Source organism: Lynx canadensis, chromosome F1, assembly GCF_007474595.2.
Source record: "Lynx canadensis isolate LIC74 chromosome F1, mLynCan4.pri.v2, whole genome shotgun sequence".
Classification (NCBI taxonomy): domain Eukaryota; kingdom Metazoa; phylum Chordata; class Mammalia; order Carnivora; family Felidae; genus Lynx; species Lynx canadensis.
Genome location: NC_044319.2, coordinates 7,363,734 through 7,385,834, shown reverse-complemented (window position 1 = coordinate 7,385,834; position 22,101 = coordinate 7,363,734). Strand labels below are relative to the sequence as shown.

General features: G+C 41.8%; 1 protein-coding gene across 1 annotated transcript in view; it reads right to left on the bottom strand.

Moving 5' to 3' along the window:
* Positions 1 to 22,101, bottom strand: part of PLD5 (phospholipase D family member 5) — a 352,020-nt gene that overhangs the window by 169,286 nt on the left and 160,633 nt on the right. The window contains exons 9-10 of the mRNA XM_032591872.1: positions 19,119 to 19,287; positions 17,400 to 17,568 (exon numbers count right to left, since the gene is read on the bottom strand). Of these exons, the coding sequence (XP_032447763.1) occupies positions 17,400 to 17,568; positions 19,119 to 19,287 (338 nt within the window). The remainder of the gene's footprint in view (positions 1 to 17,399; positions 17,569 to 19,118; positions 19,288 to 22,101) is intronic.

Here is a 22,101-nt window from a genome sequence, read left to right as displayed (position 1 = left end):
CGGACACTTAACCGACTGCGCCACCCAGGCGCCCCTCTCATCCTTATGATTTTCTTAATAACATTTTCCTAGTTTACTTTATTATTCACATAACATACAAAATATGTGCTAATTGGCTATTTATGTTATCAGTCGGATCTCTGATCAACAGGAGGCTATTAGTATCAAAGTTTTGGGGAGTCAAAAGTTCATGTGGATTTTCAACTATGCAGGGGGTTGGTACCCTATTAACCCCTGTTGTTCAAGGGTCAACCAATTTAAAAACTTGCCATTCCTGGTGAGAAACAGTAGACCACATTTCAAAATTAAATGAATCCTCTTGAAGATGTCAGTGGCTCAGGCATGTTGAGCAGTTTAAGCCAATTAAGCCCAGGCAGCCTGCCTAGAGATTGGAGTATGAAGTATTGAGGGGGATTAGTTAACCACCCAATACTGTCCCTCCTTTACCTAAAAGGAAGAAGCCACTAATAATCTGATAAAGTCAAATATCAGTGCATTTAAGGGGCCCAACAAGAGAAAAGATGCTTGAACACAGCGGGCGTTTGATGATACCAACAACTCAAGAAGACAGAACTAGAGCTAAAACACAATGTAAGTATTCAAGGACAGGTAAGCATGGCTGGGACTAACACTCTGTGATTTTAGAAGTAAATTAGAATAATAATTAAAGAACAGCATAGCCACTGTTGTGACCCAAATCATTGGTCTGAAGACCTCAAGGAAGAAATACCTCAAAGTGCACACACATATGCATGCACACACACGAAAACATAAGGGTGACAAGGGAAGAAAAGGGTGATAGATAAATTGAGGATATATAACATGTGGCTAATAGGTGTATTGGAAGACAAAAAGAGGTAAAAAGAATAAGCTTTCAAGTAACAGAAGAAAAATTGTCCTACCTGAGGCAAGACCTAAACCTACATGTTTTTTTTTTTAAATATGAAATTTATTGTCAAATTGGTTTCCATACAATACCCAGTGCTCATTCCAACAGGTGCCTTCCTCAATACCCATCACCCACTCTTCCCTCCCTCCCACCCCCCATCAATGCTCAGTTTGTTCTCAGTTTTTAAGATAAACCTACATGTTGAAAAGATAATTGAAGATGAAGGTAAATGCAGTGCGGAAAGACACATTTAGGTACATTCCGTGACACTGATCAATAGCAAAGAGAAAGAGAAATTCTTAAAAACTGGCCAAAAACAAAACAAAAACAAAAGCTACCTATCAAGCAAAATGGATCAGACTGGCATGGAGCCAACCATTTGCAACACTAAGTTGGTACATGGTGGCTACAGACTATAGAAGAAAAAAATAACTAAAGCAAAGGAATGCTTTACTCAAAGATTTTACCCACCAGGGTGAAAAAAAGAGAAATTTTTGCAGATATATACAGATTTAGAAACTATATTACCTACATAACCCATATGAAGGACATATTCAAGGAAAGAATCTAATTAAACAGTAAAGGACACTAATCACCATCAAGGAGGATGAAAAGGATAAGAGACAAGTGATGAGCAAGATGATATGGATTATGTGTTTGATGTACCTGGTAAATAAAGATTCTTGACATAGAAGAGACACATTACAGGGGAAGGTCTACTGTTCTCCTGAGAATCTATTATGTGATTCTCAGTGGGAGGCACTATTACCCTAAAGGGGATGAGTTTGTTCACTGTGTGCATGTGTGTGTAAGTTATTCTTTTTATAAATAAAACACAGATATATATACAATAAATATGCAACATATCTGTGGTATTAAAACCTCATGGTTGGGGGGGGGGGTGCAGGTTTAGGGAAAAAAACATCTAAAAAGTCTCCTTGGTAAGGTGATAGAAAAAAGAAGATTGAGAAACACTGGTCTACAACAAACAGGATAAAGAATCTCAGTAAAAATTAGAATGAGAGTTGGGAGGGCTTAAAGAGCTAGATGAGAAAGAGTAGGCAATTATTCTGTGATGGCACAATTTATGGAGCAGTGACAGTTATAAATTGGTATGTACCAAACAACATGGCATCTAAATATATAAAGCAAAGGCTAACAGTAATGCAATTAAAACACTACAACAATATAATACTTCAAAATATGTCTTTCACAAGTGGGTGACCTAAAAAGGAATAAATGAGAATATATGAAAATTAAATAATATTATCAATAAACTTGATTAGGTATATACATTTATACATATTTCTCATTTTATATATGAAACCCCTCAAAACAATCATTTGCTTGTCTGTAGAACATCATGAAAATCTGTTCTGTAACTGCCATTAAGAAAATTTGAACAAGGGGTGCCTGGGTGGCTCAGTCAGTTAAGTGTTTGACTCTTGATTTTGGCTCAGGTCATGATCTCACAGTTCGGTTTGTGGGTTTGAGCCCCATGTTGGGTTCTGTGGTGATAGTGTGGAGCCCGCTTGGGATTCGCTCTCTGCCCCTCCCTGCTTGCACACTTACTATTTCGTGCTCTCTCTCAAAATAAATAAACGTATCTTTATATATATTTACATAGTTTTTTTTTTTTTAAAAGAAAGAAAACCTGAACAAAGTGTAAGGAAGATATTCTACCAGCTTCATTCTTTGATCATAATCCAAGAAAATGAGAAACAGACAATTAACAAGCAACACATAAAACAAATCATATCTACTTGAAAATTTAACTTACTCAGATTATCTGTACATCATAGGAGAAAAGAAAAGTGAATTTCTGTATTCTCTGGAAAGCTATAAATAGGTGGGTACTTCAGAGCAAAACCATGAAATGAGGCAATATCTGGTGTCAGGGAAATTTATAACCATAAATGTCTACAGCTTTATAAAAAATATAAAGTCATGCATAGGAATGGATAAACACAGAAGGGAACTTAATAGAGAATCCTGAAATGGTGCACACAGGATTATATCAATAACAAAGGCACTGTTTTAATTCAGTCTGAAAAAGATAAAGTGGTTAAATCTGGCACAATTGAAAAGACCCCTATATTACACCACTTAGAAAAATATGTTTTCAGGAAAAATAAAAACATATCAATACTTTCAAGAAAATCTATGCAAGCATGGACAGGTATGTTCCATCTTCAAGTAGGGCAGACCTTAACCAAGCTATAGGAGGCTAAATAATGGTCCCCAAAATGTCAGGTCCTAATCTGGAGTCTGCAAATTTTATCTTATTTGGAAATAGAATCTTCGCAGATACGATTAAAGATTTCGAGATGAGGTTATCCTGGATTATTATCTGAGAAGGTCTTAAATGTAATCAGTGTACTTGTAGGAGAAAGGCAGAGAGGCAGAAGGGATTGGACACACCCAGGGGAGGCTGCCACCTGGAGACAGGGCAGAGGTGTTTGGAGATGCCAGCCTTGGAGACTGGAGGGATAGAGCCACCAGCTAAGGGGCGCTGGCAGCTTCCAGAAACTGGAAGGGGTGAGAAGTGTTCTCTCCCAGTAGTGGGGGCTGCTGGAGCCTCAGGACAGAGCACTGCTCTGCTCTGACACCTAGGTTTCAGCCCAGGGAAACTGATTGCAGACTTCTGCCCTCCGGAACCAGGAGAAAAGAAATTTCTGTTGTTTTAAGCCATCTGTCTGTGGTGCTTTGTTGCTCTGGCCACAGGAAACTAGCTACATAGACGCAATAAAAGATACACAGAATTACCAAAGTTAAAAAATTATACAGAAAAAGATACCACAAAGTTCAGTGCAGAAACAGCAAAAATTTGGAATAGTTGCTATGTAGATGAGAAGAAGGGAGGGCCTGATAGCTGTACTCTACAAAAATGTATACAAATTAATAAGAAAAGACCAAAAGCCCAATCAAAGTTGGGAAAAGTGTGGCTATTGAACATGAAGGATGCTTCATGTAGCCAAAGAAATCACAATGCAAAGCAATACGGACATCTCTCTTTGTAAGCAGGAGACTGGAAAATATTTATGAGTGGCAACCTTTACTCCCATCGATGATTTGGGGACAGGACATTCTAACATTGCTGCCTTCCACTCAGGAACCCCACAACTAGAATGCATCCCAAAGACACATAAGCACCAAAATGTGTGTGTGTGTGTGTGTGTGTGTGTGTGTGTGTGTGTGATTATATATCTTAGGTATGCTGTTACCCACTGATGCACACATATATACACACATACCTGTACACATGTATCTATATGTGCACATAAAGTTTCAATCAAAGTATAAAAGGGTGGATGACTGATATTAAACGATTGATGACACAGTTATTAGAAAACAAGACTAGGATTTATCTTAAGCCATGATGTCCTTTTAAAGCAATACACTTGCCTTGATTTTTTTCTTTCTTTTTTTATATGAAATTTATTGTCAGATTGGTTTCCATACAACACCCAGTGCTCATCCCAACAGGTGCCCTCCTCAATACCCATCACCCACCCTCCCCTCCTTCCCACCTCCCATCAACCCTCAGTTTGTTCTCAGTTTTTAATAGTCTCTTATGGTTTGGCTCCCTCCCTCTCTTTTTTCTTTTTTGATTTTTTTCTTTAATTTATGATTTAAGAGACAAAACCATATATGCATGGATCCCGTCTTGACTCAATTTCCTATTTATTTAGCCAATTAATTCAAATATCTTCAAGATTGATCACTTATTTACTTACTATCTTTGCTGAAATTTTCAGCACTAAATAGCTGAAAATTTTTTTCATTTATTTTTAAGTTTATTTATTTTTGAGACAAAGACAGCATGCACGGGGAAGGGACAGACAGAGAGGAAGAGAGAGAATCCCAAGCAGGCTGCACGTTGTCAGCACAGAGCTTGACTCAGGGCTCAAACTCACAAAACTGTGAAATCACGACCTAAGCCAAAACCAAGAGTCATATGCTTAACCAACTGAGCCACCCAGGTGCCCTTCTTTTTTTCACTGAGAAAAATTACCGAAATTTTATTTACTTACTATACTTACTGAAATATCTAAGGATTGCCAGGGATATAAATATATTATTTGTACATTTGTCATCATCAGCTTTTATTCTCAAATAAAAGGACCCCCAGAACAGGGAGAAGTGTCTTTTAAGCAATTTCATTCAACACATTTACTGGATGCTTGCTAAGTGCCAGGACCTTCATAAGTGCTGGAGATAAATGATAAGTAGGTAAATACAGCCCAGTGTGTCAGATGTCAGGGTCGAGACCTAGAGACAACGCAGCAGGGGCACTAATAACCCTAAGGCACAGCCTAAGGCACACAGGGAAAGTTCCCCAAAGGAGGGGAGGAAAGAAAAGAATGTTCCAGGTGGAGACCTGAGGCCTGAGAGCTAAGTAGGAGGGTCTCGTAAGCCTGGGCGGAATTTGGTCCATGTCTGGAAAGCTCCGTGGATCTCCAAAGGATTTTACATACGGAAGCACATCATTGAGTTTCTGTTCTAAAAGAAAATTTTGACTGCAAATCGGAGAAGGACGGGTACAGGGCAGGGCTGGAGGCCGAACACAGCAATCAAGTCAGTATGTGGTCCGGTGAGAGACACGGAGTTGTGTCAGTGGCAGCCAGAACGACGGACAGATCTCATGTGTCGCCAAGACGGCACAGTGACAGACTCCATGGCGAGGTGTGGGCTTGCGGGAGACAGCACAGCCAGGAAAGGTGCCCAGAGGCCCCGGCAGCTCTCTGGACGTGTCTGCGGGACATGGAACTCCTCATCTGAAAGGAGAAGATGCTGGCCCAGGAATCAGCTCACCAATGTCCTGAGGTCATGGATCAGTCAGAGCTTTGGGAAGTCGGTGCCATCGGCCCCCCAGCTGAGTGGAGAACACTCGTTTTGTGGGCCAGGAGCAGCAAGCATCACCCGCCTGATGCCAGGGGGGAGTATCTGCTATGCAGGCATGCAGCCTGCCGGTCCATTCATTAACCCAGGTTCCATCCCACTAAGGGGCTTAAGTATTCTGAACGGTTCCTCATCGAGGCCTTGCCTAACGATGGTAAGATATGCAGACAGTGGGTAGCAGCACAGCCACCCCTCCTCAGGGGCAGATAGATGAAGAGACACGAATGAGCTCATCCTACCAATCATGGGCCACGAAACAGCAAGGGATTGATATCAGCAGTGGCATGTTTGAAACAGGGACCTAGGCTCTGAATTCCTACAGTAGCTGGAAAGTAGCTTTGGGGTTCTCCAGCATCCACTCCGGCTGCAAAGGGCAGGTGGACAAGGTCATCTCGGCAGTGTGATCGGCTGTGTCCGGAAAAGTGTGGACGGCACGGCTTGTCAGCACCGCTGTGCAGAAAAGGCGGGTGTGATGGGCAAGGGAGGGACGCATGGCATACGCCAGATACTCTAGCTCTCCCACAGTCGCTTGTTCTGAGGGGACAGCGGGCCCCACATTGAACGGAGACAGGATTCCTTCAGATCCTTACTCGTGACAACCCAGCTCCCCCTGTAGCATAACCATGAGGGTGTCCTACACGCTCCCTGAAAATCCCTCCATCTGAAGAAAGAAGGCCAGCCTCCTTAGCCCTCTGACCCTACCTTTTCTATTTTTTTTAAAGATATTTATTTATTTTGGGGGAGAGTGCAAGCGGGGTAGGTAGGGGTAGAGAGAGGTGGATAGAGGATCTGAATCAGGCCCTACACTGACAGGCTGACAGCAGTGAACCCGATGTGGGGCTCGAACTCACGAACCGCGAGATCATGATGAGGTCGGATGCTCAACTGACGAAGTCACCTGGGTGCCCCATGACCCCACTTCTAAGAACTGACCCCAGGTGAATGAGCAAAAAGAAAATGTTTTGCACAGAGATATTTATAGTAGCAGAATTTATTCAGAAAGAGGAAAATTAAAAAAAAAATAGATTAAATGTCCAATAATAAGGAGTTCTATAAATTTAATCTGGTCCATCTACAACATTGGATATTATACAGCCAATTTAAAATAACGTTTACCAATAACATGAGAAAGCGCTTCCAATGTAATGTCAAGATCAAAATTAAGATATAAACTTTACATAATATGAGCATATGTATGTACTTATGCATAAAATACCAAACTTAAAAAAAGTTTTATTGATGGTCACATGGATGATTTTGTTTTTCTTTATTTCTCTGTAGTTTCCAAATTTTCTATAGTGAGAAGCTATTTCTATTATAATGAGAAAAAAAAATCCAACTGATTCTTTCTAAAACGAAGTTGCAAGAACATCAATTGGCCATACACAGGAAATGCAGCAAGGAGGTCTAGACACAAAACAATCAAGCCTTTTAGGTAAACAAAACTAAGATAAGACAATTTTAAGAAAAAAAACATTATTTAATCCAAATAACTGGGAAGAGTATCTTTGGGTTCATGATTTATTCATGCCTATATGATTGGATTTTAAAAGAATCACAGAGGTTAAACTCTCGCTAATCATAGTGCTTATGAGTTTATATCAGAATGATGATTTCCCTTGGAAATATATTGGAAAGCAAGCAAGAGCATAATTAGGATTGCTCAACAGATGGGGAAACAGAAGCACAGTGAAGCAGCAGGAAGTTACCAAGAAAGAACAGCACCAAGGGAGAACCAGAGAGCTCGCTGGGCCACCAAGAGCCAAGGACAGCCTTCCCGGCCTGCTTGGTGCTGCTTTAGCATTCCGCATTGCCAACGGTGGTTTCTCCAGCAACTCCACTATACTTTGAGTTCCACAAGGGGTGGGGACCACTGCTTATTTGATTTCACATCTCCAGCAAACAGCGCGGTACCTTACTAATTATCCGTGCAATAAAGGCACACACAAAATCGCTTTGTGGCCACATTTCAAATGCAAGAATGCTAATTTATAAGCATCTGCTGAGTGTTGACTTTGTGGAAGAGGGAAAAAGATGCTACTCTGCAAGAAGGAGACATCCTTTACATCAGGTGATGCTATTTTCATGCCGACACTGAACACCGGGAGCTTGACTGAAATAATATTTAGCCTAGAGATGAGAGGGCTGAAGAGGGATCTACTGTTTCCAATCCCAAGGCAACTACTGGGCTCCCTTCTCTTCCTGACCACATGCTAGACAATAAAGCTACAGGAATAAACATGGCACATGGCCTGGAGTCCAGAACGGTGTGGAATATTCCAGTAGAAGTTGCCACCATTTTATATCATCACTGAGAGAACAACTGGAATTAACAAGGTTTGTTCATCATGTTACTGAAACACAGAACACTGGATGACAATCCTGGTGGGAAGGCACCAATGTGGCCCAGCCGTCAAATCTAGAAGCATCAAATCACTGTTTATTAGACTGGGGTTCTTTTAGGCAGTGATACTCAATCCTGGCTGCCTAACAGAACCACCATTATAACAGTATCAAAGCCTGGCCCCCTCCCCAGACACTCTAATTTTAGTGTTTTGGGGTGACCTGGGCATCTATATGTTCCAGAAACTTTCCTGGTGATTCTGACAGGTAGTCATGGTTGAACACTGCCCTACTGGGGGAGGAGGGGGAGAATCTACCTGAAAACATACACATTTCGCTTTCTTCTTTCTTCACCGATACCCCGAAGAACTTGAATTAGTATCCTGAGTAGAATTATCTCAACCCCCTTGAATAGAAGTTGAGAATGTGACAGACATCTTAAAGTTATTCCTGCTCTCAGGTTACATAGAAAGCAGGCATCCACTAAGTAAATGTACAACTAAATGTCCTGCATCAGGAAAACAAAAATGAAAGTGAAAACAGAAACTCTCTTTTATGAGCTCCATTATTTGTTGTTTGACAAACATTATCTAAATCAGATTTACAAACCCATCCAAAGAGACTGGCATTATTATACCCGTTTTATAGATGAGTTAATTGAGGATCAGATGGGTCATGACATTTACCTAACGTGGCCACAACTACTAAACTACTGGTCATGTCACACAGATTTGCTGCCAAACCCTGTGATCTTTCCACTAGATTATGTGCCTCCTGAAGAATGCTGCTGATTTGTCTTTTCTACAAAACCAAACTCTGAGAACTGAAAATAAACAAAATAATGAATTCTGAATTGAGCCAAAAAACAGAGCATTAGTATGCATCCTAATCTTGTTTCCATTCATTTATGCATGTTGTATTTTTCTCTCTAGCCCTGTAAAAACATACAAAACAGACAAGAGTTGGCCATGATATAGTAGAAATGCATGCAAGCCCTCAGATCCGCATCAAAACAAGGGATAAAATGTGTGTTCTTCGTGTTGAATAGGGATATGCCACTTTCTCTGGCTGTCTCACACCAAGTTACTAGTTACAAGGCACCAACCTCTTAATTGCAACAGGCTCAAAGAATTTCAGTTACTTAAAGAATCCAGTCTCCACCAACCACACTCCTCTCCTTTCAGACATAGTAAAAAGCAGGAACTGTTGGAATTCTATTTTTCCTAGATAACAAAAAAAAAACCCAGTAAAAAAAGAAATTCTTATTAAATATTATGATGAGGCTGCGAGATTTTTGGGTACCTTTCTCAGAATTTCACACTGGCAAAAACAGGATTCTCTTGGTTCCAGAGATACCCCTGTGGTGCAAAGTGGATACTGTTTGTCTACGCGATCAATGAATGAACAGCGTCCTTCACCAGACTTGGGGGAGGGAGTGGACCTGCCTTGGGACAGGAGGGGTGGAACGAAAGGAAGAATGGAAAGATGGTGGAGACTGGAGAACACAGAGCCATAGCTGACCCCTCCAGACTGCAGGCTTCCTAGGAGGCCTCGAAACACAGTGATTCTAATAGAAAATGTTAATAATGCTATTTACGAAAAAGTTGTGAACATAGCTATAAAAGACATGCGACAAGGAAGAGGTTTCCAAGTTAGGTAAAGCGAAAGCCTTTGTCTGTTGGTTAACCTACATCTATAGAGTCAGTTAGGAAGAATACTGCTAGCAAGGAATGAGTGGTCTAGAAGATGTGACCCATGCAGCTGCCTTGCCCATGACAGCAAGATGTGGCCCACCAGCATCAAGGGGAGATCTCTCAATGTTGCCTGGGTATAGGAGTCTTCAACTTAAAACAAAAACAAGGAGAGGGGCACCTGGGTGGCTCAGTTGGTTAAGTATCTGACTTCAGCTCAGGTCACGATCTCATGGTTCGTGGTTCGAGGACGTTTGGCTCTGAGCTGATGGTGTGGAGCCTGCTTGGAGCCTTCTCTCTCTCTCCTTCTCTCTCTGCCCCTTCCCCACTTGCTCTCTCTTTCCCTCTCAAAATAAATAAACTTTAAAAACTAAACAAAATAAATAAAACAAAACAAGGAGCAGAAAACTAGCCAATTGACCAACCAACAAAAATCAGAAATGGCTATAGGTTTGAGAAGACCACATTACTTCCATGGATTCAAGATTTAAGATGTCAGTGTCCAGAGATACATGTGTATATGTGTGCACACATGCATGGATGAGTGTAGATAAGCAGATGGGTGATAGCAAGACTTTGCGTAGCTGTGTGTTTGTGTAAAGACTTGTGCTTAAAAAATGGAAGTTACAATAATTTGCATAATCCTTATCTACCCAGAGCTTTACATTTAAAATAATTTTTTAATGTTTATTTATTTTTGAGAGAGAGAGAGAGAGAGAGAGAGAGAGAGAGAGCGCAAGTTGGGGCAGAAGAGAGAGGGAGACACAGATTCCGAAGCAGGCTCCAGGCTCTGAGCTATCAGCACAGAGCCCGATGCGGGGCTCAAACTCATGAACTGTGAGATCATGACCTGAGCCGAAATCAGACGCTCAACCAACTGAGCCACCCAGGCATCCCAAGCTTTACATTTTTAGAAACGATATATTTCTTTCTTAATTTTACTTGGTAACCACCCCAGTTTCCAGCACAGCGAAAAGCACATAATAAGAACTCATTATTTGTTAGTAAAATTAAACTGATTGGAACGAGAGTTGCAGTGTGTACACAAATAACATTCGTGAGAATAAACACATAATAAGATGGCCAAACACTGTTCCGTACCCTTCACAGATCTTAACTAGTGTGATCTGCACAACTTACGAGATATGTACGCTCTATGACCCTGATGTTGCTGCTGAGGAAATCGAGGCCTACAGAGTTCAGCATCTCACTCAAAGTCACAAGGCTGATAAAAGTAGATAAAGAATTAAGTAGATAAAAAGGAACCTGAGCTACCCCTTCCTCACTCACCTCTAGAGTCTGCCTACCAACCACAGTGTAGAGACAGGATCCTGGCTTGTGTTCCCCCAAACCACCCGTGGATCACTGAACTTTCATTCATGTTACTCATGAAATTGAGTGAATACCATTACATTTTCTAAATCATAATTTTTCAAAATTGTGATGTCTCATCAATTGGCAATCATGACTCACTGCCGATGAATAACTAATTGATTTCACATAAATGCATCTCTTAAAGATTCAGTTGTGGGAGCTCATTAATTATTTTATTTGGTTTCTCACAGTGAACTCACAGAGAACAGGTTTGTTTGTCCCCCCACCCCTCCCCCAGTGAATTAGGTAGCTCTGAAATCATCAAGTCACATTTCCTGTCTTTTCCTGAATAGTCTTGATTTCATAAATCCCCATCATTTTATCCGATAAATTAGGAATCCCATTGTCCTAAAAATTTCAGTATTTCAGGGTCTAAACTCACCATCTGGACAGAAAGAAACAAAATCCTTTGCCCAATTTAAAATTTTCATTAAATTTTAAAATATGGTAACCATGGAACTATAGACCTCACTAGCCCTTGCCATCCATGGTTTCATACAGAGAAAAGTTACCCACCAATTTCCTTCCACACATAAAGAAGCAAATAAACACAACACCCAAGTGCGAGATGGAAAAGACAAGATGAATTTTTCAGGGTAGGAATTAAAACAGCAACCTCTTGGGACTACAGATTGAAAATGCATTTTTAATGAATGTGTCTGTTTCCACACACACACACGGCTGGCATTTATCATCCTGGTGATAACGACCATCACTCAGTCTTATAAAATTGCTTCTCATCCAGAAAAGACACAGAGGTCATGTGCCACGTTTATCTGTGTCTCTTTTCTGCCGAGCTGGGGCCTGCCTGACACCAGCTGACCATTCCTCAGGGCATTCCTCATTCCTTACATTTGTATTATAATAAGTAGATGGGCCGACTCTCAGTTGTCCTGTTTATCTATGGGTCATTTGTGGTTTCCACATTGGACTTTTCAGACTCTGTTTGTTTGACTATTTTACTCCTCTTAAAACTATTTTCTTTTAAAAAATATATTAGTGGAAAATAAGCTGTGAACTGGGCCAATTTTCATTATACTAGAACATCTTAAAAACATTTTTTTAGGGACCCCTAGGTGGCTCAGTCAGTTAAACGGCTGACTTTGGCTCAGGTCACGATCTCACGGTTTGTGAGTTCAAGTCCTGCAACGGGCTCTGTGCTGACAGATCAGGGCCTGGCGCCTGCTTCGGATTCTGTGTCTCCCTCTCTCTCTGCCCCTGCTCCGCTCATGCTCTGTCTCTCAAAAATAAATAAATGTTTAAAAATATTTAAATGTGTTCACTTGGGTAATTAGGGTGTGCTTTTGTGTGTGTGTGTGCAATAAGCCAAGCAATGACTATATTCCAATACTTATAAGGTCTTGGTAAAAATAAAAGCATGCTCACAGGTCCAAAGATTGGTCACACAAACTCTGAAATAATTTTTTTTTTGCCAATTTTAAATAGTTGTACTTAGAACATTGCATTTCCTACTTACAATACTGAGCTTATAAAGTACAATGAGATTTCTTTTCCCTGTGCACATATTACAGATTCACACATCAAGAATGCTCTGCTATTTACTACAGCAGCTCAACTTGAAAGCTGCCATGAATTTGCTACAAATTTGTGTCCTCCAGTGTTTTGTGTGGAACAATGCTAAATGTCAAATCCAGAGTCTGGAAACTCCTATTGTATTTGAAAGATGAGATTGGGTAAAATTTCATTCAAAATAGGCTTTCAGCCAGTACCTTTGTTTTTCGGGAACGGTAACACTTAATGGCCTGAAGAGAACAGAATCTGGGTCCTTAAAGTGTACCTAAAGAGAAACAGTTGGTAGTAAAGACCAGGTTTCCAGGACCTGGTTTCCTTGCCCCGCTCCCGACCTCTGCATAATTACCCTCGTTGTCAGGATGGGAGGGGAGGACAGAAGGGAACCAGCTTCTTGCAAAATAATCTTTAAGCCCAAGGGGTACTTGGGTGGCTCAGTCAGTGTAAGCATCTGACTTTGGCTCAGGCCATTATCTTGCAGTTTGTGAGTTCCATCCCTGAATTAGGCTGTCTGCTTGAGCATAGAGTCTGCTTTGGATCCTCTCCCTCCCTCTCTCTCTCTCTCTGCCCCTACCCTACTCTCTCTCTCTTTTCCAAATACAAATAAAAATTAAAAAAAAAAAAAAAGCCCAAGACATATGGTATTTAGACAAGTTCTTCTGGGTCCCTTTACAAACTGCTCGAGTGGTCGAGGATTGCATGAGGGAAGGTGAGAAATGGAGACAGTCACCAAGCACCATTTCTATGCCATAGGCTCGCTCTCTCTTTTTTATGGATTTTTTTCTTTTATGATTTCCCTATTCATCTTAGTGCAATAGATTCAACTCTGCTAGCATGTCAGCTCCAAGGAAGGGATCTTGAGTTTGTCCGCTGGTGTATCCCATACGCCCTCAACAGGGCCTGCACACGGGAGACCTCAGTCATATTTGACTGCTTGCTTTCCTCCTTTGTCTCCCAACGGGGTCAAATGCGATCACTTTGAAGACACAAATACCTTGAAAATATGTTATAAATCTAGGAACTTCCCTTTCATTTATACTTTTTGTCTCCAGGTTGATGCCTGGGTTGAGTTGCCAGCACGCAAACCTGTTTGTAGACTCATGTTTCCTGGTGTGGCTTGTAGGTTCTAGGGAAGTGTGGTGCCCACATAAAATGCTAGCACTTCTGTTGGCCAGAGGTAGGCAAGGTGGACTTTCTAGTTTGTATCACCTATTTTTGTTGTGGTGTTGGTTCTTCCACTTGTTTTTTTTTTTTTTTTTTAAATTGAAGTATAGTTGACATGTAATATTCTAGGGCAACTATAATATTCTAGTAGTTTCAGGTGCACAACATGGTGATTCAACACTTCTCTCCATTATGAAATGCTCCCCATGACAAAAATAGTAGCATCTGTCACTATACACCGTTATTATAATATTATTGACTACATTTCCTATGCTATACTTCGTATCTTCATGACTTACTTATTTTCTACCTGCAAGTCTGTGGGAGCTTGGGTGGCTCAGTGGGTTCAGCATCCAACTCTGGTTCCAGCTTGGGTCATGATCTCATGGCTTCGTGGGTTCAAGCCTCACATGAGGTTCTGTACTGGCAGCATGGAGCCTGCTTGGGATTCTCTCCCTGTCCTCCCCCTACTTGCACGGTCTCTCTCAAAATAAATAAATTATATATATACACATATAATATATAATATTGTATACACATATATATACACATATAATATATAACTGCAAGTCTGTACCTCTTATTCCCCTTCACCTATTTTGCCCATCTCCCCACCTTAAAGACCACAGTCCACACCTGGTGTTCAACCAATGGGGAATGAATGCATGGTATTTCTCAGCATCATCACTTGGCCACTTGGTCCAGTGCCCCGGACCAGCGGAAGAGGACATTCACTGCCTTGCTGAGAAAGGAGCCTTCTAGATGGTGCTGTGAAACTCATTCTTTCCTACAGATCCCCACTCCCCACAGGGCATGTCTCCCGGCCAAGAACAGGCAGGGGTGGGACAGCTGTTCACTAGATCGCTCTCACAGCCTGCTTGCACCCATTTAATCTGCACAGCAAGCAAAGCCCCTCTATCCTTCATGTCTGCACGTGTAGAGCTTTCCCGGTGAAGATGCAAGGAAATGACACTCAACACTGCAGAAAACCGAATGGTTTTAATCTGCAGGGTGCCTGGTGTTGTTGGTGTTCCAAGAGGCACAAAGAGGCATCTCTTTGGCAGGAGCTCTATGCCTCTACCCGAAGATATCAGTTCTAACTGGATGTCATCCTAAAGGGCACTATGTGAGTTCAATAACAGCCAGGTTACTGGCAGCAAATTGAAAATTTCTATTGTTGCCAGCAGGCCAGCTGTTGGAGTGAATGGAATGAAGCTTCCAGGCGTGATCTTTCCACATCCACAATGCCCACCTTAATTCACTCTGAAGTCACGCAACGAACAAGTATTCTCTCCTTGACCAAACTCTAGCCGGCCTTCTTTGGGCCCTCTTCTCCACCAGGCTCAAACTTGTCTTACAAAAACTGCAGGCTCTCAGCAAGATGATTTCATCAGTACCCCCCTGTCCCCTGACATCCCCCCACGTCCTCGCTCATTAAAAGGCTTGAACAAAATGCTAACAGTTCCTAACACCTCAAGGCCACAATCCCAGGATGACCCTGGCCTTCTTAAAGTGCCTGCTTGAGAAAGCTCGACATTGCCAAAAGAATGCACTGTTTGTTCTGCCGACACCTGATGGGAGGGTCCCTGTCTCCCAGTCTCTGTGTGGGAGGGTAGGAGCCCAACTTTGACAAGCACCAGTTTGCAAACCCAGATGATTTTCCTATGGACCAACCCCTTCCCCCACTTTTTAGAAACTTCTACTTCCCTGATCCCGTTCAAGCCCCTGCCATCTTCCCTCATCCCCCAATCTCTCATTGTAAAGGGACGAATGTGTGGGGGTGGGTGGTGAGGAGTGCATTTTGTATGTGGAAGAGATATGGATTGCTATGGCCGGAGTGGACTGTGGTGTATAATTTCCAAGGAAGCCTGTCAATAATCTTCCTCATTCCTGGATAGATGCCCTAACTCCCACCCTGGATCGTGACTTGCTTTGACCAACAGAATTGGGTGGAAGCAGCTGGGATCCCAGAGCCCGTGTCTTAAAAGGCCTCATACTGGGGCGCCTGGGTGGCGCAGTCGGTTAAGCGTCCGACTTCAGCCAGGTCACGATCTCGCGGTCCGTGAGTTCGAGCCCCGTGTCAGGCTCTGGGCTGATGGCTCGGAGCCTGGAGCCTGTTTCCCATTCTGTGTCTCCCTCTCTCTCTGCCCCTCCCCCGTTCATGCTCTGTCTCTCTCTGTCCCAAAAATAAAAAAAAAATAAAAAAAAAAAAAAAAAAAAAAAAGGCCTCATACTTTCTGCTTTTGGCCTTTTAGGATATAAACACCCCGTAAAAAGTTCAGGTTAGTTTACTGCGTGATGAGAGACATACAGAAAGGGGCCCGGGTGACCCCCAGACATTCCAATCGCTCCTAGGTAAGAGGCTGGGAATGTGAATAAAGTCCTCTTGGATCCTCCAGTCCCAGTCAAGTCATCCCAACCGACACTATGTGAATTAGAGACGAGTTCTTTCTGCTAAATACTGCCAAGAATCATGAAGAATTAAGTGAGTGTTATTTGTGATATCATTAAGTTTTGGAATGATATATGCAGCAACAAATCCCTGACACACCTGTGTAAACAGGAGAGGTATAAAAGTGCGGAACACAATCAAGAAATTTACTCAGTTCTTCTTTAGCACGCCTTTGTGGGTTTTGCTTGTTTCTACCTATTATCTGATATCCTGTAACTTTAAAATAGTATAATTGAGGGGTGTCTGGGCGGCTCAGTCGGTTAAGCATCCTACTTGATTTCAGCTCAGGTCATGATCTCGCGGTTCGTGAGTTCGAGCCTCACGTCAGGCTCTGCACTGACTATGGAGAGCCTGCTTGGGAGTCTCTCTCTCCCTCTCTCTCTGCCTCTCCCCTGTTCATGCTCTGTCTCTCAAATATAAATAAATAAACTTAAAAAAACAATAATATAATAGTACAATTGAATAAAAGATTTCCAAGCACCAATGAGGTAGTGATTATAGGCTAAAATGTCAACACACATTATACACAGCAACAAAACTGATTTCATCCTTGCCCAATAATATAAAACTAATATAATAATAATATAGAAGCCAAGAATATAAAACTACACTGGGAAGTTTGATTCCACTATTAAAAAAAAAAAAGTTGGCTCTGGGTCCTTAAGGCGAATTATGACACCGATTAACCAAATAAATGCCTTGGCAGGCAGGCACGGAGTTAGCACCACAAGCGTGCAGGTTGTGCACAGCAGAATTCTGGGTGTGCTGTCAACTGAGACCATGATGTGAATGGCACCCCCTGAAGTGGTCCAAATCAGCAAAACTGTATAGAGAGCCTATCGTAGGCAAAGACGAAACATGAGTTTGCCCTTGAAAATCTGGCATTCTAGTAGGAGCTGAGGGACAGATGATTAACAATGGCACAGACATATAAATGTAATGATGTCCATGTACTAAAGAAAAGACCTTGAACCTGAGAAGTGAAAGCAAGAATACTAAGGCGTGTAAAATGCACATAAGTAAAATCATCACACACATAGAGGGTGCGGCTTACCTGACATGCTGATGGATGACTGTGGTTGAGATCCCAATGGGAAGACACTATGTCAACAGACTTTTTGGCCATGTTGAGTAAATTCATCCAGCCTTGGAAAAGTGATAAGTGAAATGGTGCATTTTCTGAATAGTTAAGGCCTTCAGGAATATTTTCCACCAGGGCAATTCTTAGAAAAGATTTTGAAAAACAAACAAACAAAATCCAGTCAAATTTGGAGCCACAGATCTTTATACATACATACACAGACATATGGAACACACTCTTTTACTGTTTTCAAATATATATGTTCCTCATCATTCACATTTTCCACCAAAGGCCTCTTACATTTCCCCTATGCTAACCTTCCCAGTTCTGAGAGCTTAGGCTCCGTTTTTCCCCAGTTTTTGCTTGTATTTCAGAAAATCATGGTATATGTCTCTAATGTCCAGCTTCAAACTAGCCTTGAAAGAAAAATTCAGAGCTTCCTACACAAGCATCTTCCTCTAGTAATTTATTCCTATTTTTCCAACAGTAATGCAATTCTGAAATATAAGAGTACTTCTGTGAGCTACTGTAGGCTGTAAATTAAGTTTTGCATGTTTCCAGTTTCTAGTACAATGTTTGGCATATATAGAACTAATTTAGAAACTGAAATATTGTGAGTTTTATTACTGTTAGAAAATAAAAATAAGAAATACTATTATTACTGCTTAACATCTCTACTGATTCTTCCCAGCTAAAGGATATAAAGAAATTCTTAAAACTGCCTATTGCAGGGTTTTATTAAAGTTGGAGATAAGGAATATATTCCATAGTAGCAATAACCAAACCTTAAATAAAATACAACAAAGGTATCCTAATAAATGTGTTTTTTCTTTTTATACTTCCTTGTATATGGACAACACATTCGCTGTGCCTGGCTCTGCTTGGTGCTGTGGTTGAGACTGTGTGGTTTCGCTTCTGACACATCATGTTTTAATAAAGGAATGAACTCTTTTTTTTCCCAGTTTAAGACCTGTCAACTCTTGATGGAAAACTTCATATTCATGAAAATACCTATAAGTGCTTCCCGAGCAGAGATCTGTCTCATTTACGGCTATGCATCCCCAGTGCTGGATACATAATTAGAGCTCAAGAAATACCTATGGAATGAATTTCAGCTTTCAACACGGAATCCAGCACTTCTCACTAGAACGGTTAGCTGCTCCTCTTAATGACACTTGTTCCATTCAGCCGTTTTAGAAATAAAAGCAATACTCTGAGTAAAATGTTCTTGTGCGTTTGATGATTATCACAGCCAGAACGGATGTGGGTATGTGACCCAGAGACATCCACAGTTCGGGGATCTCATCAGCCTGCCGCCATCCGCAATCAAATTTAACGTTTGTTGAGGCCTGATAAGCACAGGACAGGAGACTCGGAACGGACTGTGACAAATCTCCCTAGTCCTCTGAAATTTACGATCTAGAGAAAGAGAGCCTATCTCCTACCTAATAATTCAAGCAGGAAGTAGACCGCTACGAAATGGTGAAACAAGAGTAAGAAGTTTAATTGGATAGATAATGCATCATCTGAAGTCCCATTGGCACGCGGCAGGAAGGAAAAATTAATTCTGGTCGGAGGCTGGCGGCATCTGGAATTGGAGGAGTAGGACTGGAAATGAGTCTTCCAAGGTGGGATTTTATGGGTGAGCTGGAAGAGACAGGTGTTCCAGGTAGAGAGAGGAGCCTGTCAAACAGTGTCCTCGCCTCAGACACAGGAGCATGCCCGGTGGAGAGGGCGGGCAGCGCCTGCAGGGACCACACGGTGGCTGTGAGCCAGGAAGAGGAGAGCGTGGGCTTCATTTTGGTGCATCTGGGAGCAGCCAAGTTCATTAGGGGCTCACCCTCAGGCACGCTGTATGCCACTGGAAGGTGAAAAAGGAGACCCAGAGATGGCAAGTCAGTGGAAAGAAAACAGGAAGTCCGGAATTTGATCAGTGGGAATGAAGAGAAGCGTGCAGTCAATGGAGGTTTGAGAAACCAAGTCCGAAAAGATTTAGTGTTTGATTGGCTTGAGGAGAAGGTGAAAGAGAAACAGGCAGGGGTCAAGGATGACAGATGTTCTTGCAGGACCGCCACGTTGTCTCTTAACCACCTCCCATGGTCTCCTTACATGGATTCTTGCCCCTCCAAACCATGTTCCATACCGCAGCTGGGTTAATCATTTAAAAACGTAAACTTAAGCACTCTGCTGCCTGATGAAAGCCTCCCATGGGCTTCCCCACTGTCCTTAGGATGATGTCTCCCCCCAACCCCCCGACATGGTTGGCGAGTGTTCACCAGTCTGGGCCTGCCTCTCTGTAGCCTCACTGAACGCAAAGGCCTTCTGTGGCTTTTACACCAAAGCCACACTAGACATCGTTATCTCCTTTCCTCTATTTTCTCCAGACTTTGGCATTTCGTGTGCATCTTCCCAATCCTCATTCCTACACTATTATCTCTCAATTAACCTTTAAGGTCCTAATTTCAACATTAGTTCTTCTGATAGACTTCCCTATCCCCCCAAACTAGGCTAGATCTCCCTTATCACCAGCCCCTGCATGACCTGTTACTTCCCCTCTGTCCTATCCTGCTCCTAAAATTACTTGTTCAAGGCTGACTTCCTCTGATAGATTTGTAGGGTGCTTGAAGGCAGGGACCTGCTCCCCTGGTTCAGTTTTGTAGCCACAGTGCCTAACATATTGCTTAAGGCACAGGAAGTATCCAAACAATATCTGCTGAGTTTCACTGAAATTGGAACAACTGGAAAGATGGAAGGGGGCAGGGGTCCATTGAAATTGACAAGGAACATGGGCAAGGAGGTAGACCAAGGGTCAGGAAAGATTATCAAGGGGAAGAAATGAAGAGAAAACTAGCTCAAAGCCTAACATGGGGGGAATGCCTACACTTCTCTGGTTGGTAGAGTGTGAAACAGATATGAAGATTCAGAAGGGACCAACAAAGAGGTGGGAAGGCAAGAGAGGTCCAGAAGAACACAGTGTTTGGGAAGCCGAGGTGAGACCAAGTCAAAAAGGTGGAGAGGGGGTTTGTTTTTTTAAATCTATCTCAAAATCTTTGGCTGAGGTTGAAGTTGGATGTTTTAACTCTATCCACATTTAAAGCCCAACTGTCTGTGTTAATAGCATGAGGAAATGGCCCCAGATAATCAGCAATTTCAGTCTCCTCTATAACTACAGATGATATTTAGAAATCAAATGAGAGACAGTCCCTCCAAAAAACAAAACTGAAACACAATAGCCTCTACAAAAGAGAAGGGACTGGCTTCAATTTCACTTCAATATAACAGACACACTGAGGTATTAAAGAGGAGACTCTAGAAGCCCAGATAAACCAAATGGACAGGATGAGGGATGTGGAGTGACAACCCAACTGTAGTTGGTTGGCTCTGCACCATCCCTTCCCTCATGGCATGCCCTGTGGCTTTCTGGAAGGCATACAAATGAGGATTTCCAATCTCATCTAGAAATCTCTAGACTAGGTATTCTTAACCTTGGACACATGGATAGAATTCATGGGACTCTATGAACTGGATCTTTACTTTCCCGAATCTCTAACTGAAGTTCAACATTCCCTTCAGTTATGAAGACAGACAATACCCCACCAGGAATATTAGAAGAACCCATGACTCTGTCACAGAGAATTTTCATACCATGGTACAGTTACAACAAACAGCTCAAATACTCATCACTACTTTGTAATTCTGGTGGTTGTTATTTCACGCATCAGTAGTGCACAATATACATTTTTATTTCACAAATTAAAAAAATATTTTGACAACTTTATTTCAACATTACTGGTTGCAATCCTATGTGTTTTAATTTCTGCATTTAAAAACATTATTCAAGGGGCATCTGAGTGGCTCGGTCAGTTAAGCGTCTGACTCTTGGTATCGGCTCAGGTCACAAACAATTCCTGGGTTCGAGCCCTGCATCAGGCTCCATTTTGACAGTGCAGAGCCTGCTTGGGGGATTCTCTCTCTCTCCCTCTCTCTCTGGCCCTCCCGTGCTTTCTCAAAATAAATAAATAAACTTAAAAAAATTAAAAAACATTATTCAAGGAAGGGTTCATCAGAGCGCTACACTGTGGAGTACGAAGCATTCCTCAGCCTGATGATGATGTCGAATTTTATAAAATTTCTGCATGTAAGAGACTCCACTTTGAAGTCCCATTTTCCTTTCCAACTAATGAACTCTTCAACTAGCAGCTGCTCATAGAATTTCAACAGTGCAACTGGCGTTTGGATCATAGGAGGACAGTGAGGTTAATTCATACATGGAAGGGACAGTGTCATTTGATAGCACCAATAAAATCATCAATAAGTTAATAATCAGAAGCAGCTCAACTGGTCAGCATCAGATTAGCAGGTCCTTTTGTTTTGTTTTCACTTCTCTTCTTTACCTAAATTATGTGATTAACCCCTCCTTTCTCATATAAACCTCTTGCTTTTCCCACGTGACCACGATGCTTTTCTGGTTACTCCAGAATCTGTGCTCCCTGAATTGCATTTCTGCGATCCCCAGATAAAGTCCTTTGTTCTTTTTCTGTTTCTCTTTCTTTTCCTTGGTTGACATGCATCATCTAGTCTTTCTTTTTTTTCTACTTCACAGACATTCTAATAATTTTTTCCCATTAATGAAGCCATAGAAGTGGGTAAGATTACCAAGAGAGACTTTTCAAGA